The sequence below is a fragment of the Haliaeetus leucocephalus genome, unplaced genomic scaffold (assembly GCF_000737465.1).
Source record: "Haliaeetus leucocephalus isolate CR32 unplaced genomic scaffold, Haliaeetus_leucocephalus-4.0 Scaffold897, whole genome shotgun sequence".
Lineage (NCBI taxonomy): Eukaryota > Metazoa > Chordata > Aves > Accipitriformes > Accipitridae > Haliaeetus > Haliaeetus leucocephalus.
The window spans coordinates 1,905,096-1,921,970 of NW_010973333.1; the positions used below are offsets into that span (position 1 = coordinate 1,905,096).

The 16,875-nt window shown below is 50.3% G+C and overlaps 1 protein-coding gene across 1 annotated transcript in view; it reads left to right on the forward strand.

Annotated features, from left to right (window-relative positions):
• Nucleotides 1-11,343: 11,343 nt before the first annotated feature.
• The window catches only part of KPNA3 (karyopherin alpha 3 (importin alpha 4)), a 58,417-nt gene continuing 52,885 nt past the window's right edge, over nt 11,344-16,875 (forward strand). The window contains exons 1-3 of the mRNA XM_010583436.1: nt 11,344-11,557; nt 12,301-12,455; nt 14,237-14,332. Coding sequence (XP_010581738.1) covers nt 11,344-11,557; nt 12,301-12,455; nt 14,237-14,332 — 465 coding nt within the window. The remainder of the gene's footprint in view (nt 11,558-12,300; nt 12,456-14,236; nt 14,333-16,875) is intronic.

The following is a 16,875-nucleotide window of genomic DNA, read 5'->3' on the forward strand; positions in this document are numbered from 1 at the left end:
CACCCACGGCTGAAAGGAAAGTGTAGCACTAGGTACATAAAATACAAAATACAACATAAACAAATACATATTTCATATATAATGTGTCTATATAAATGAAAATTATATAGATTATATACATCTATATATACACATGTAGAGCATTTAGATATGAAACAGATATCGATACTATATAACAACAAACACAAATCTATGCTTCTATATTATGCTCACAAATTTAAATTTATAAAGATATTTTATGGCTATGCAATGTACTTGAGCCACTGTTTCTAGCTCAAATATGACGTTTTCCGGACTAACCTTTTCCCACCTGTCCGAGAAGAGAAGCCTGCACCCCGAGGATGCCTGTGGGCCAGGTACCGCAGATGGGGATGGAGAGGGGGTCTCCGAGGAGCTTCGACGCAATGAGTGGGGAGACCTTTAGCAAGCGCAGAAGAGAGGAGGAGGACCACGTCCAGTGGGACAAGGAACTGGGCTCACCTCGATGAACAGTCACCCCGAACAGGTCTCTGTCCCCCAGACCCCCCAGGGTGGGTTTGGCTGGGCTGCAGGTCGCTGCCTCTTGCTGCTCCTGCTTTCTAAGCGTGAGGCGCATCGATGCCGTGTCCCCAAGCCTGATCCCTCTCCAAGCTTCAGCAGCAGCTTGGGCAGGATTTTGAGGTTCACAACTCTGGATTTAGGCTGGGGAGCTGTGGGCTGAGCTAACCACTGCCACTAAACCCTCCTCCGGAGCAGGACCTTGGTGTGGTGTACCCCAAAAAGTTCCTTCCACTGCAAAACAAGTACTGGCTGCTGTGGGACCCTGAAGGGACCTGGGATCGTGTGCAGCGTGGCAGCTGGCCAGATGTGCTCACCTCTGTTAAATCAGCAAAAATGCTGAGTCGTGAAAACCAAAAATAAACCTAGGTATGTAAGAAGGGATTTTACCTTCGGTTTGAGCCTTGAAAGCGCAGCCAGCTGTGCTAAGTCAGCCTTCCCATCCTAAGGCTGCTGGAGTTAATGCAGGCAGACAAAACCCCTAAATAGAGAGTGAGAGAGGAGAATGTAAGAACCAAAATAGCAGTGTTTTGCAATTTCTGTCTTCTGAAGCATGCAGACATACTAACAAGGGTGTCTTAAGTCTGTACTCCCTCCAGAAGAGGAAAGCCACAATCAAATACTAACAAAAGTGTCTTATCTTCCCTGAATGTTGATTTGCCCACTCTTCATTTTCTTATCTTTATCCCTTGTGAATTTTGAAGTTTATTTCCAATTTTCTGAAATTTCTATGCATCATCTGTAACTGAATTTCATAGCAATTAACTCCCCAGGACATACCAAATGTGGCAGGGAAGCCAGAGAAATAAGCTCAGGGCATTCCTGAAGATGGACATTGCACAGCTAATGATTAATCATCATATGCATAATAATAAGGATGGTGATGGCTATGTGAAGAGTAACATACAGCAAACAATAGTGTAAATATTCTTCACTCAGCCTTTTTGCTTTTTGTCTTGATACTCGTTTTGCTTCTTGGAATATTAATGTTGAGAAACAATTAACTAGCAGACGAAATGACAAATCTGTTAGCACACAAGTATTGTGTTCCTGCAATTAGGATGTAAGAAAGATACAAATAACTTCCTAGCCAGTTATGTTAAAATGCTTAAAGTAAAATAGCAAATGGGCATTAAATCAAACACTCCAGTACTGATTGATTGATGTTAGCTTATCCAGGCTCGAAGAGATTTTTCTTCCTCGGATGAAACGAGCGCTGCGACGTGGCATCGCTGAAGCAGGGGCCGACTGCGGTTTCTTTGGCACAACTGATGCCACCCGAGTTCAGCTTTCAGCTTCCCCAATGACTTGCGCAATCCCGGCTCCCGTAAGGCATTAACCTGCCGCTCCACGTCCCAACGTCTTGCTCGGGGCCGGCTGCCTCTTGGTGTGAAATCCACAGCCCCACACACCGCGGTGATGCTCCTCGTACCTGCACAAACCCGTCGGCGCTTGCATCGCCCGGTGTCTCGCGACCTGGCACGTCCCAGAGCATCAGCTCAGGGTTCCCCACGTTCTCCCGTAAGACCTGAGCTCTGCCCGTCATCTCCCTTCGCAGCAAACCACAGCAGCAGCTCCCTTCGGGGACAGGCACGTGGCACCTCGCGGACAATGTGACGCATCCCGGGCCACCCACCTTGGCCCAAAACTGGCCACCCCAGAGGGTTAGCCCTCATCCTCGGCACGCCGGAGAGGACGGACAGCACTGTAAATCCTTGGGGCGAAGGTGCCCAGCTCTGGGGCGATGCTCTGTTGCATCCAAATAACTGTGAATGGGAGGCGACGGGGGGGACACCAGTCACAGGAACAAGCGGGGCGATGCAGGGTGGTCGCTGCCACCCCACCGAGCACTGGGTGACCCCTGTAACCATCAGGAGTCACTCCAGGCTCCCTGTGACGGCAGAGGCTACGGAGACCCTCCTCCAGCTTAAACCAGGTTCGTCTTCTTCAGCCCAAGCCCAATGGGGATGTAAGCAGTTAAATCCCCGCGACTTTCTCAGAGCGTGATTTTACACAGCACTGCCCTCCCCTCCTCCTTTCTACCCCACAGCCTTAAGACCGTACAGTTTTCTTTCATTTCAACTTGGGTTTGTTCAAAGGAAAAACAATTACTCTCTAGCCAGTTTAAACAATTGTCAAATAACCTGCCGTGACCAGGCGGAGAGGAAAAATGTGGGGGAAATATTACCCTGCCCTTCCCTGCCAAGTCGCCTTCCAAAGCAATATCTGCTCCTCCGGCCGATTACAGGTGTCAGGTTGCCTCAGGATCCCTTGGTGATTTTACAGGATGATCCATCAAGAAAACACATTACACAACCCTGAGCTCATAGGTTTATCCAGGCAACTGCCAGATACATGCCTGCAGAGACACGGCTCGGGCCACGGCCCCCCTTCCCACGGCAGGGTGACTTTGCTGGAGACCTGGGGTGGGCTTCGTGGTCCACGTCCCACCCGGAGACCTGCGGGGCTGGAGCCTCTGCCTGGGCATCGGTCCCGGCACTTATGGGGAGAAAACTTCAGAGGAGGAGGTAATGCCTTTTAGGGCAGCATCCGAGGAAGGATGTTAACCCGCGGCAGCATGGAAACCCGGAGAAGGTCCTTTTCTCTTGGGTAAACTGCAAGTTCTCAGCTTAATGGAGATAAGAGATAGCATATTGTTATCAAAATATGGTAAAACTGTCTGATTTTTGTATAACTTCATTTTTTGGCACCCAGAAGAGGCACAGAAATGCAGTAGCTTTTCCTCACTTTCTTTCCCAAGCACACAGAAACAAGCTTTGTGCTTCAGTGTCTTCCTTGCAAGCTCACCTAAAATCCGACGTTGTCAGCAGTTTGACGTGTCCATCACCAGGAGACACTCGGTACACTGAAACAGTCACGCTGTTGCGAAACTGCTTTGGCGTATAATTCAACAAGTGTTGCTGCTCATTTAACCTTTTCATCCTGCATTGCGCCAAGAGCTGTGAATGATTTTAAGAGGGTGACTCGCATCCCTCAGCAATTTCCAAGGACACTGTCTTCTCTTTAAAATAATGAATATGTGATTCATGGTCAATAATTTCATCGTTTATATGTGCTTCTCTGCTGGGTCGAGGATATTTTAAAAGTTTTTGGCCCCAGAGTATGTCCGTCTGTGTTAAGAGGCTGAAGGTGATGGGCACAGCCCGTACCACCCACGCTCGTTGCTCAGGCAGGCTGGTGTGTGCTGGCTAAAGGAGACAATTTAATCTTTAATCTTCCTACTTTCTCCCCAGCTTAAATCAATACCAAAAGCAGAGGGGATGCTCTTGTGATTTGGCTTAAATCTGCTTCTGAGCTGGGTAAGCCGAGTCGAGATCGGGCATTTTTACGCCATAGCAGGTGGTTTCTTACATATAACCCCGTCATTTCAAGGGCAGGTTGGAGAAAGGAAGGGAAGGCAAGGGAAAAGCAACAGTCCTGCAGTGACAAAGCCATTCCTGTGTTTCCTGGGGAAGCCTGCTATGGGGGCCCATCAGAGCAGTCCAGAAAAATTCACCATGAAGAAATCCAGGCGCAACAAAACTGGCCACCAGTGCCCTTTACAGGACTTGTGCCCGCTAAACCTAAAGATGAACGGTGATGCTTGGAAAACAAATTCCTTGAGCCTTAATTGGGTTCAGCCTTAATTCCTTGGCTCCCTGCTGCTCAAGAAGAGATTTGTAGGACCAAGGCACGAGCTTTGCCGAATGCCGCAAGGAAAATACCGCAGGGGAGAACGGTGAGTGCGTAGGTGCCGGGGAAGGGTCTCTGGTGCCAGCGAGTGCAGGGCAGATCATGGAGCAGAGCAGACGCCGTGCCTTCAGAGCCAAACTGTAGCTGAAACTCATGGGGCGGCATTCAGAGAGGGGCTGACACTGCGTTATGCATTATTTTGAAGGGTACGTAGGAGAGGAAAGGTGGCAGGCGGTCTAGGTCTGAAGCAATCTGACTTGTGGCCCCTGCTTCATTAGCAGCAAGCATCTGCTCTGGGTCCCTTCTCCATTTTTTGGCTTCTCACAGGTGGGTTAAAAAGCCGATTCCTTGAGCTGTCGACAGGGCTGGTACCTTGGGAAGTCACTGCTGTAATAGACTGGTTTGGACCTGTGCTTGTGACAGTTATCCAGGTTGCTGCTGGTGTTTCCCATGCCCATCACTGTGGCATCTTTCATCACTGTGACTGGTCTTTGCAGAGGTCTCTTGCTGATCTGCCAGAAATGCAACCTGGGCAGCAATTAAGGAGAGCTGATGAAAGGCATCTGCCCTCTAATTCATTGTTTCAGTTCTTGGCATCCTTTTGGGGAACGAGCTGAAATGCAGATGCTAAATAATACCCACTATGAGGGATTTATTGCTATTTTAATGGCATAAGTAACTCCCAAAAACTACAGCTCCAAATAACATGTGTATATTGGTCAAATATATCTAAGATGTGAAGTTTTAATAGCTGCATTCATCTTCCTGCATTGCAGTTCTACTAGATTTACAAAGCGCATTCATATTTCACTCTCTCCCTACCCATATGGGTTTCTAATGATCTGCACAGAAATCTTATCATTTCTGCCTTAACTGTTAAATGTAAAAGTTAAATGTAAAGGGAATGTGAACAGTGAGTGGCCTTCTTCCCTCCTCATAATCTACAAGGACTTCCCCTCCAGCTTCAGGACCGCAATGTATATTCCCAGTGCTTGATACCACTCAAAAATATAACTGTAATTATTAGCAAACCACCACCAGCACCTAGTGAGACTTCAGACAAAACCCCAAACATACTAGCTATCAAACCAGGTATTTACATCTAACTGCATCCCAGTCTTCTGAGCCTCTGTAGTAAGCAGAGATGTTTATTCTGGCACTTTCCCCATAGCAACCTACGAGGTTTCAAATATAACAGGCATCAGTCAATGCAGGTTGAGCATATTTGCAGCAGAGAGATCCCCTGCACTTCTGCCATGGCTGTAATCTTAAATTAAAAACCAGAGTTATCTTTTGTAGCCTGGAACGCTGTTACCTCTTCAAATACAAGGAAGCCCTATTCCTTTCACACTGATGGAGCAATGCCAGGGATTCACTAAGTATGCTCTGTACGACATTTAAAAAAAAAAAAAAATTAAAATCTGTGGCCCTGGCATAATTATCCAAACTCTCACTTATGTTCTGGAAGGAGAGAAATCCGGCAGGAATTTTGGCAAAGCCGGTGCCGATTTTCTGCCAGGGAAGGAATTCCCCGTAGCCAGGAGGGCGGCTTTCAGTTTCTCTTCCACTTGGCCTCCCTCTTGTTTTAATACCGGCTCGCTGAGTGCTGACAAGGGACGTAGCGATGTGCAGAGCGGAGGGGGACGGCAGCTCAGCATTTCATAAAGCGAGCAGCGTTCCCACCGAGGGGCAAGGGGGAATACGTGGGTCTGCTGAGGGGCTCTCTGAAGGGAACCCACGCAGGGGCCCCTGTCGCTATCGTTTTTACAAAGTGGATGAAGAAGTCTTGCAGGGTTTTGGGGTTTACCGCTGGGGTTTTTTTTTCCCTCCCTGCTTGTATTTACCTTGGCAGCGGGGGAAATACCAAGTCGCGTTGCTGCAGGTTTGCTGGAGGGCTTCTGGGAGGCCCCACTGGTCTCTTGCTTAGTAGCTGGCCGAGGGCAGGAAAAACAGCCTGGGAAAAGAAAAGAAAACACCCCTCTCTCCCTTTTCCTCTTTCCCCCCCGGATCAGTTCTCTGACGTGGTTCACCACCAGTCTGCCAACCGCCTGTACTGGCTTGTGGTGGGGGCCCTTGGGGAGCAGAACCAGCCCTCGCGGCTGGGCTGGCAGGGGGGATGCTGCCCCAAAAGGCAACACCCCTCTCCTCACCTAAATAAATTGGTATAAAATATCATTTTCAGCTAAATTTTAGTAGCCACACCGGGCTGGCTGACACCCAGTTCAACTCAGCCAGATTTTACATCAACTGTATTGAATCATCATAAAATTATCTGCAAACAAATGCTTACAAAAAGCTCCCTCCCCTCTCAATTACTCCACACTCACATTTTTTATTCATGTTATGTTGTCATCATCATGCTTCGGCTTAGATAGAGCATTGCCAACACTCATGCTGTTTGAGGTTGCACTTTAAATCCACTGCAGCTTGAGACAAGCAGTGAAGTAGGAACTACAGCGCTCCTTATTAGTTTTCTTTTGCCCTTTTTTGCCTTATTTTCTTTTTTCTTTCTTTCTTTTCTTCCTTCTTTCTCTTTCTTTCTCCTCTCCTCTCTCCTCTCCTCTCTTGCCCTGCCTTGCCTTGCCTATTATTTTCCTGACTTTTCTTGCCTCTGCCTGCTTTTTCTTTTTCCTTGCCTTTCCTTGCCTTTTTCTTGTCTTGCCTTGCCCTCTTTTCTTTTGCCTTGCCTTGCCTTGCCTTTTTCTTCCCTTGCCTTTTTCTTCCCTTGCCTTGCCTTGACTTTTTCTTGCCTTACCTTGACTTGCCTTTTTCTTGCCTTGACTTTTTCTTCCCTTGCCTTGCTCTTACATTTCCCTTTTCCTTGCACTGATGAAGAAAATCTGAAAAATCCCTCCCGGGCTCACCCTGCAGACAAAGCCAAACTCAGGACTGGCTTAGCTCAATGCTCGCTGCTGGAAAACAGCAGCTGGTGAGTTCCATTTCCCCAGTGGGTCGGATGTCCCTGTCCTGGGATGACAGCATCCATCAGTGGATGCCGGGGTCAGGAACGGCAGTCGGCTGCAGCCAGATGCCCCGTGCCGAGCTCGGAGGCGACGGATCCCGATCTCCTCCAGCAGGACCCCGGCAAGTCCGGCACGGTGCCCTTGTGCCAGCCGGCCTGCGAGAGCCAAGCAAGGAGCTGAAGACACTTGCATTTAAGCAAGCTCCCTTGCAGCTGGTGAGATGCCATTGTAGCAAGCGGTTGTCGTCACCCGCTCTGCCGGTTGCGATAATAAAAAGAGACGATTTAGAGCTGTACAGCTCTGACTGGGAGTGTTTCCCAGCTTCTGGCTCTGCGTGTGCTTCTCAGCCATGCCCCGGCTTTGCTCTGTGTTGTGCAGAGCCTGAAGTGCCTCAACCTGTGCAAAATTAAGGGCTCCTGTCTGCAGCTCTGTAGCTTCCTCACTGCTCCGTGTCTCCCCCCATGCCGCTGGGTTCCCTCGAGTCCCTGGGCGGTGTTTTTACCTTGTCAACCCGTGTTGGTTTTGTCTTATTCTCATGGCTCTGCACCTGCACGCCTTGTTACGACTGTCTCCCATGAGAAGTAACAGCCACCGGCGTGAGAATCGCCTTCCTTTCCCACCTTTCTTCCTATTCCTGGGCTGTCGTTCTTGGCTTACGTTAGGGGACCCAACAAAACGCATGTGCGGAGTTTCACAACCAACCAGTGTGCCCCATCGGCGTGTGCTCCCATCAGCACTAACAGGAGTAAGCAGGAGCAACCAACAGGGAGCTTGAGGGGGTCAAAAAAGAAACCCCAAACATATAGTTACCATGGGAAATTTGTCTGCAGGGAAGGCACCCACGCCACCAGAGAGGATGCCCAGGGAAGGACACTCCTCTGGGGACCTCCTGTTCCTTCTCCTCCCAGCTGGCCATAGGGGCAAGTTTTCCTTTCCCTTCTCTTTCTCCCCTTCTGTTTTTTCACCTTTCCCCAAAAGCAGCTATTACCTCCGGAGTTAACGCATGCCAGCAGCTACAGACCCCGTCAATAAATCTTTGCGCAGGTCCAACTGTCTCAACACCCTCCGCACAACAACCTGGGGGAGGCTGCAGGCAGCTGAGTGCCAGCCAGCAGGCACGGAACGACAGCAAACGGTGCCCACCTTCCTGCCGGACCCAGCGCCCACTCCTGCGTTGGAATCACCCGGGAAGCACGGTCCAGGAGTGACGCAGAGCTGGGCAACCAGGAGACGAGGTCCATGGGATACCTGGTGGCCTGCAGGAGGAGGTCCATCCAGGCACAATCCTGCTGGAGCATCCTCAGAGGACCAAATCGAGGTCCTTCAGAAAGGCAGAGAGCTGTGAGCAAAGAAACTGCCTGTGTAGTTGATTCTGCCTTCCTCGTACATTATCGTCAAACACTTAAGGCAGCATCAAAGACAAAACCAAATTCCTATTCTTAACCAAAACAACTCACAAGGCTTCCCATTTTGATTAACAGCTCCAGTCCAAAGGGGGAACACATGAATATACAAAACGAGGTTAGGATCCATTTTCCTGCCTCTCCTCTTCCGTGGCACCATTTCAGTGGTATTTCACTGGGAAAGGCGATGCCTAATGGGTTCCCAGTGCACGTGAACTGCGTCAGGTATCATTAGAAAGCCATTCAAAAGGATGAATGCAGGCCTGCTTTAAAAAGTGACAATGTAAAAACAGCACTCCCTCACTTGACACATCTGACCAAGTAGAGCAGACCTCTACGTGTGCTCAAAAAATAGCTATTTACTTTCATGACCGAAAGGAAACCCTCTCCCTGCAAGCATGCACCCATATGCTTAGCATTATGCATGTGTGGCGTCTGGTTTATTCAGTCAAAATAGCTGCGCGCATTGTTATTTTCAGGATTTGAGAAGCTATTGCCATGGGGACTGAAGATCCAAATAGATCCTGAGATCAGATCACAGGAGGTTTTAAAATAAAATTGCCATTTCTGCCAATAATCATGTGAAACCAGCTTCAATGTTTAAGTGTGGGGACTCACCGCTTTGGTGACTTCTTACAAATTGAAGTTACTGAAACAGGAAGAATATTGTATGTTGTTCATAACAGCCTGGTACCAAGTGTATAATTATTTGTAGGCTTTAAATATGCAGAACATGTCCTCAAATGAGCAGGAGATGGTGGCAGTAGCCAGCTGTTGTGGGTCTGTGTTGGTATCAGAAGCATAACTACACTTGAGTATTCTTCCATCAAGGCACACAAAGGGACGTGTCTCTTGTTCCAGATTCACATAGCACCGTGCCTGTGACTTTCTTATCTCTGCAGCAAGACAAGTTATTATACAGAGAGAGAGACACACACAAAATAAGTATATATAAGGACTTATACTGGAGTAGAAACTAAAACTTGTTTTGCAGAACAGAAGTTATTGGAATCTGCCTCTAATTCTGTGTAATCTCTGCAGCAAAGTGATCACAGGCTGTGCTATCAGGTCTGGCAAACAAAGTGATGTCAGGGCAGGTTAATACTTGGATACGAGAACACGAAAGAAAATCTGCCTTTCTAAGGATGCTGTAATCAGAGCTGCATTAACCAGGGACGGAGACAGCCTGCACTGGGTGAGTGTGGGGAGGCACTGGTTGCACAACGTGCACGCAGCGTGGAAATGCATGTTGCATTGCTGGGACTGAGGTGGGGGGACGGGACCAGAAGACCCCCACATCCACCTCAGTAAATCTTTGCCTTGTCTGTCATAATTATTTGCATTAAATTGTCTTTGCTTATACAAAAAGTTCTTAATCTGAGCTAGTGAAATCAGATCAAATCCAAGTGAAGGCTCCCGATAATCTTTAACAATGGGAGCGCTAAAGATACTTTGGTGTCACTGCAATTCTACTTTGAGATACTTCTGCTAAAAAAAATGCCTATTATCTGCAGTGCAAGTGTAAGTCCTGCAGCTCTCAGCGACTATGTTTAGGAGGAAAAGTGTATTGCTAACATGTGCCATGGGCTCAGCAGGATGGTCAGACCTCATCAGCATCCCTTGCAGCAAGGTGATGGAGCTGGGTATGCTGGCCAGGACCGCTGTTGGTGAAGTTCGGCAGCGAACCCGCAGCTCTGCTGTCACAGCCCACTCCTGCCTGCTGGCAGGACGCGTGCCCATGGCCTGTCCTCCCCAGGGGTACTGAAGCTCCTGCAAACCAGCCTGTGTACCCATCTCAGGGCTACGGCTGGAGCAGTAGTCTCCAACCATGTTGTAGGATGGAGTACGGGGGGCTTTGGGTGGCCGACCCTGAGTCCCAGGGCTCCAAGGATGGGCTTCCCCTCACCTGCGGACAATGCCTTCCCACAGTCTCCATAGCTTGCGTGAGGGCTTCGAGGAGCCCTTCTGCCTAGGGGATGCACCAAAACAAGGTTCTCCTGGCAGCGACGGGTTCCCCAGCCAGAAGGGACACGTGGGAAGCCACGCGTGATCATACAGCTGGCACAGGGCTGCCGGCACCATGCCCACGGGGTTATAAACGCGTGGGCTGGCACCACTAAGGATATCACCCGGGAGCACTGACTCTCCCCTCTGCTTTGCCATGCCACAGAAATAAACCTCTCCTGCTCCAGAGGGTGAGGGATGTGGTACCCCATACCCCGTGACTAGCACGTTTAAAGGAGATCTTTATTACCCCTGCAGTTTCCCGAATAGGATGACGTTATTTACATGGTTGCAGACTACTTCTGCAGTTATCTCCCTCCCAGATATGCTTCCCTCTCGCTGTCTCTACTACCGTATTCTGTGCACCCATAATGAAGAGAAAACTCCCAATTATGCCAATTAAATTATCCACTTTGAAATATAAATTAAGAGAGACATCCTGCGGACAGTCGCTCCCAGGTTCTCAGGGACCTTTCCTGTAAACTGCATCCCTTTGATGTCTCCTCCAGGCGCAGCATAGTCTGCGCCAGGGATCTCCTGGCCCTTTTTGGCTCTGGGACTGGGCTTCAACGGCTGCATCCCCGGGCTGCCTGTGGCAAAGGCTCCGGGATCGTGGAGCAGACCGCCCGGAGCTGTTCCTACCAGGAAAACCAGCGAGCCCACCAGGTTTTGCTGTTTGTGGCACAGCCCAGCCTCCTGCGCACCTGCATCCCAAGGCCAAAGCCTGGGAGGCTGGCGGACCCATGGCTCTGCAAACAGTACCTCAGGAGCTTTGCTTGGATGGGAGCACTGGGCAGGATGGCGTTCTGGCTCCATCTGCCATCCGATCCATCCGATCGCCATCTGCCTTAAATTTGGGAAAGCTGCCCAGGCCCCGGTGTAAGTCTCCACGACCTCGCTGGTTCTGCGGCAGCCTGGAGCTCAGACATCAGGAGAAAGGGATGTCTTCGGCTCCAGGTGGGTGCCCGGAGCCCTGAGCACATCTCCCTCCTCCTGGGGCTTGGGCTGCCTGGGCCCAGGGCCAGCTTTGACAGTGCAGCTGCCTGGCCTTGAATCAAAGAGCTGTTTGAGAACAAGCTGTGAGGAGCCTTGGCGGGGACTCGCTCCCCTTATCTCAGGAACCGCTTGCAAGCAGGGCTCTTGTCCTTGGTCTCTGCCTGAGCTACATTGCAGCTATCCCTGTGCTTGGCCGTGTAACTCACTGATCTGCACCCTGACGTGACCTGGGACCTGCCTCGTCACTACGGTCTTGTCTGGTGATTGAGTTTTTGACCGACCATCACCCAACCAAGCTCTTCTCGCTCACGTACCGTGGCGGCAGACCCTTGTCCATGAAGCCCCTGCCCCATGCCCACCTTGCTGTCACCCTCAGCCCCAGCTCACCTTCTTGTGTGGAGCTGCCCGGCAGTGGGAAACAGCAGAAGATGAGGAACCGGTGTGTACTTAACTCCGGGGTTTCTTGTGAGAACAGCGGAGGAGGAAAGCGATGCCTGTCCCAGGAGGATCTTCCCCTAATTCTCCTCCCAGTCAAAGTGTGGACAAAGATGCTGAGAAAGCAACTTGGCTCAGACTGAACACAGAGGGCCTGTGAATAACCAGAGGCTTTACGGTTCCTCCTTCACTAACAACATCCCCCAGATTCTGGAAACGCTAGCAGACCAGCCAGCTGCTCCCTCAATGCTTCTGTTCCTGGTCTGCAGATAATGAGGCATTTATAAATCCTGACCCTGGGCTGTTCACTGGTTCTTCCAAAGCCAGACTCACGCCAGCTCCTTCACCAGCTCTTTGTGTTGCTCCCAAAAGCGACTTCTGCCAGCAGCAAGGGCAGCTCTCTGGGACTGGTCCTGGCACAGACGTACTGAGGAGGGACCTCACGTCCCTGAGCCCTGTACCTGCCCACGCACCTTCTGACAGCCCCGTGGAGCTGCCTGTTTTTTGCCAAGTGCCATTGACCGCGCTGCTGCCTGTGGGTAGCGGGATACGGTGCACCGCTGCGAAGAGGTCTTTGAGACTGCCAGGTCCATTGAGACGCTGCTGAAGGACTGGGAAAGGACATCGGAGAGCCAAATTTGATGAGGTCCCTACCCCCACTGTGGTCAGGGCAGGGTTTCCTTGTGTGCACCATCCTAGCTCATGGCTGGAGTTTTCTGCCAAACGAGCAGCTGTTTTCACCCCAGACCGGAGCTGCCTCCCAGACCCTGGTGTGAAAGGGGCAAAATGGCAACAGGACAGCCTGGTGACACCCATAACCTACTGCTTTGAAACTGGAGGAACACACTGTACCCTGAGAGTATCCGGGTGCCAAATTCATAGTGATGTGGTTCACTGAGCACCAACTCTGCTGTAAATATAAGGGCTATAGTGGGTCAGACCAAAAGCCTGTCTTATTCAGTATTGCATCTCCGACAGTCACCAATAAACAGATGTCTTAAGAAAAGCATAAGAACTGGGGAAAAAAGCAATGCTTCCCCCAGCACTTTCCCAGCTTCCAACCATTTTCAGATTAGGGGTTTCCTGACCTGGGGGTGTGGATCTTTGTACACAGCAACCTTCCATGGGCTTCTCTTCGATGGACCTATCTCATCTCTCCTTGGGCATGTGTTACCTCTTAGCATCCACGGTATTTGATGGCAGCCTTTGACACAGCTGGAGTCTTTACTAGGATTTACCTCACACTCATTACTAAGCCTTAGTTACCATGAGGGAAGAACATAACTCTTTTCCTATGAAGACAAATTTTTACTTCAGTGATGGAAAGAACTGCAAACATGCATTAATAGTCTCACCGAATCTTGAGGGAAAATGAGTGTCAAAGGCATTGCTTGCAGGGGACTTTGCCTTTAGTTTACTTATGCGTTACTCATCCCTTTTTGTCAGGGAGCAACACCCGACGAGATGCTGCCTAGCCGGCTGCTGGAGAGCTATATGTACAGTGGGGACTGCTGCGGATGATCCGGGCAGGGACCCCGGCTGCGCACGTGTCTGAGCCTGCGCCAGTCACGCTGCCTCTAACAGACACGAGAAAGCAAGGCATGAAAGTTAACGTCTGCTGGGAGTTAGGGAGCACACAAGCAGCAGCAAATTTTGCAGGAAAAAGCTTTCTCTCGCTCTGCCGTGCCAACGGTAATACACAGTTACAGCTGTCGTGCAGCCCAAGTCAGAGATGCTTAGGCATCCCGTTCTGAGATGGGCAAGCAAGGCGCAAGACCCGTGAGTGGTTTCGGTTAGCTTAATGGCTTAAGTAACAATCCTTGTACCTTTCCGTGATTACAAGTTGCACGGTTTTACAGACTGCTCTTGACAGGTGGTTTGTAGCCAAGTCAGCAGCGGCGCGTTGAGATGACACCGACTTGCCGGCTGCCCTGCTGCTCTGCTGGGGAGGCATCCACACCTTCTCCACCCCACAGGTCTTGGCTTCAGCTGCTCGTGGCTGTGAACAGAGAGACTGAGGAGCTGACACAGGTTTTATTTGCCTCTCCTGCCTCGCCTTCTAACATCCACTAGCAGGGTGGGACTGACAACAGGTAGCATCTTAAAGCACTGCACCTAAATCTCCCCAATCCTTCTTGGAGGGACTGCCAGCAAGAGCATGACTCAGGTTCTTTACATTTCTTTTACATGCTGGTTTTCTTGCAGCTGTATTGCCTGGTGGATACAGACAAAATCACGGACTGCAAAAGAACAAGTGACTGGCTACCACAGGGTGAGTGGCCTCTGACTCTGGAGCTGCAGGTGGGTTCCTGAGCTGATGGCGTGCACTTCCCGAAATACGGCAACGTCGCCTGCTGGGTTCATTGTGTTTTGCTGAAGCCAACAGGTTGTCCCAGAAAACAAGCACAGCTCAACTCTGTTCAGTAATGGGACACCCAAAGAGTTGTTACTGTCCCACATCTTTGAATTATGAAAGATCTTTCCTCCTGAAAGCTCTTTAAGCCATGAAGTTTATGTTGTTGGGGCACTGAAGGCACACCACCACCACCACCCCCCCGCCCCAGATCTTGCTGGCCTTGACCAGCCTCTTTTCCTCCCTTTCACCCCATCCCATCACCCCATTTCAGCCCAGCCAGGACATCAGCCTGCGCACCCAGGCCAGGGTTGTGGTGGAGCTGGAGACCGGCACCGCTGCAGCGTCGCTGGGGCAGGGGGCTGAAACGGAGTGCAGGGAGGCTGCTCAGGGCCAGTAAATCTCCTTGGTGTGCTCACGGCCCTGACGTACATCTTGCAGGTCTTGGTGACAAGAACAAATTGATATGAAGCTCATACTGTGAGGAAGAACAGTTACCCGGAACCACATGGTTCGTTCAGTTTTCAAAGTAGCAAAGTACTCATTCCTTGTATTTTAGTAGTGTCTGTTAATTACAGTGCCAAAAAGTAGTATTTGCTTAACTACATCAAAATGTTTTCTCTCCGAGTACATGCAAGTTTAATTATCTAGTCAAGAGCTCCACCAAGAAGCTTTATTCAGGCAGTAAAACTAATCAAACTTCCATGTAGCTCTGTCTAAGAGGCGTTCAATTCCTGAGTGTCTGCTAAGGCTAATGAAATGCTCTATAGAAACCCTGGAAGGCTGATATCGTGGATAGGAAGAAATGCGAAAGAAAAGACATTGCCGCCATTGTGTCTATAAATCCTATCTAGTGGAATGGGTATAGATTTATGGATTGGTAAATTGAGTTGTCCCGGTCTGGAGACACTCCATTTTTTTTTATTTGCAACTTTTCCTTTTACCTCACAGGTTACACTGGATGGAGCTGAACAAAGCTCTTTTGCTCATGGTAATGGCGAGCAACTCCTCCAGAGGATAACTGCAACACCCCTGCCTGGCTGGGATCGGATCAGCATTGCTCTGATGTCCTACCAGGCCTGAGCAAGCCACAGCTGGCAGCTACGGCCACCTTCCCTGGCAGGCAAAACAAAGTTCTCAGCTACTGAATCTGCTTTAGCAGCTCTCTTGAGGACAGCTGGACAGCTGGATCCAATTCTCCTTCAAAAGGCAAGTGCCAGGGCCTAGGAGCCATCTCTGACATTAGTGATCTTGACAAACACCAGCCACATCGGTCGTGCCATTTCGGCTTTGCCTGCTCCTGGCTCCTTCTTCTCTTCCACTGCTAGCCATAATGGTGCAGCACACTCAGACAAAGCCATTGGGAAAAGGCAAGGAGCGATGTGCACTGGGAGCCGAAACTACTTGGATACGAGAGGGATGGAAATGCTACACTGATCCCTCAGATAAGAACATTTGGCACGCAGCTGAACGACAGTGAAGAAGAGCATTAGTCTTCCAGATTTTTATTCATCTCCATCAGGCTGCAAGCCTTGTTTTGCCAGAACTGTGAGTTACAAGTTACAGTCATTTGAATGATATAAAGAGGGGCTGGGGGAAGGCAATTAAAAAGCCGAGCTGTCAATTAAGAGGGAGAGACTCTGAAAGAGGTCTGTGAAAAGCCTATATATAGCTATAAGGGCCTGTTGCAGAACCTGATGTAGTTTAAGATGAGCTGGATATGAACGTTACATGTTTTCGTTATTTTGGGGTTTGGGTTTTCTTGGATACTTTTCTTCCAAAGAAATAATACTCTGCTTTATGGTAGGTGTTAGATCGCTGCTTACCCCTGCGTACAATTACCTTACCTCACCCCCACACATCCACTTTTCTAGCCTGGAAATGCTAGGTGAGACTTCGAGGTGCTCTATTTGACCCAACTGGCTGTGCCCAGGCTGCTATCGGTCTGCAGGTCCTGGGTCTGTTCGCGATGTATACAACTACCACCACAGCTGCACTAATGACTTGGGGGGGGGGGGGGCTGGTAATTTTGACAGTTTGGGGACAATGTGTTGGGCTGGCAGAGACCATTTGTGCTCTGCGTTCTGGTAGATACAAAACCCTGGCGGACGCACACGGCTGCCGTCCGCGTGCGCGGCGCGAAGGGTGGGCTCGCCAAAGCGCTGGATTTGCTTTCGAGGTTCGGGCTCGCTTGCCCGGGGAAGGCGAGCCGAAGGAGACTCAGGCCTTCCCCGAAACACCTGGATTTGCGAGAGGCTCGCCGCGCAGCCTTTCCCCGGGGAGACGCACGGTGACGCACGGAGCGGATCCCCGACGCGTCCCCTGGCTGCTGGGGTCACCTCACGCTGCATCTGTGGGACGAAACTGCTGCTAAGGAGGGCACGGGGGCTCAGGGACAGAGCCCACCGCAGCCATCCTGTCAGCGTGGCTCCCCATGAGGCAGGCGAGGCCCTCGGGCCCCCCCCCTCAGAACCATGCATCCACGGAGGAG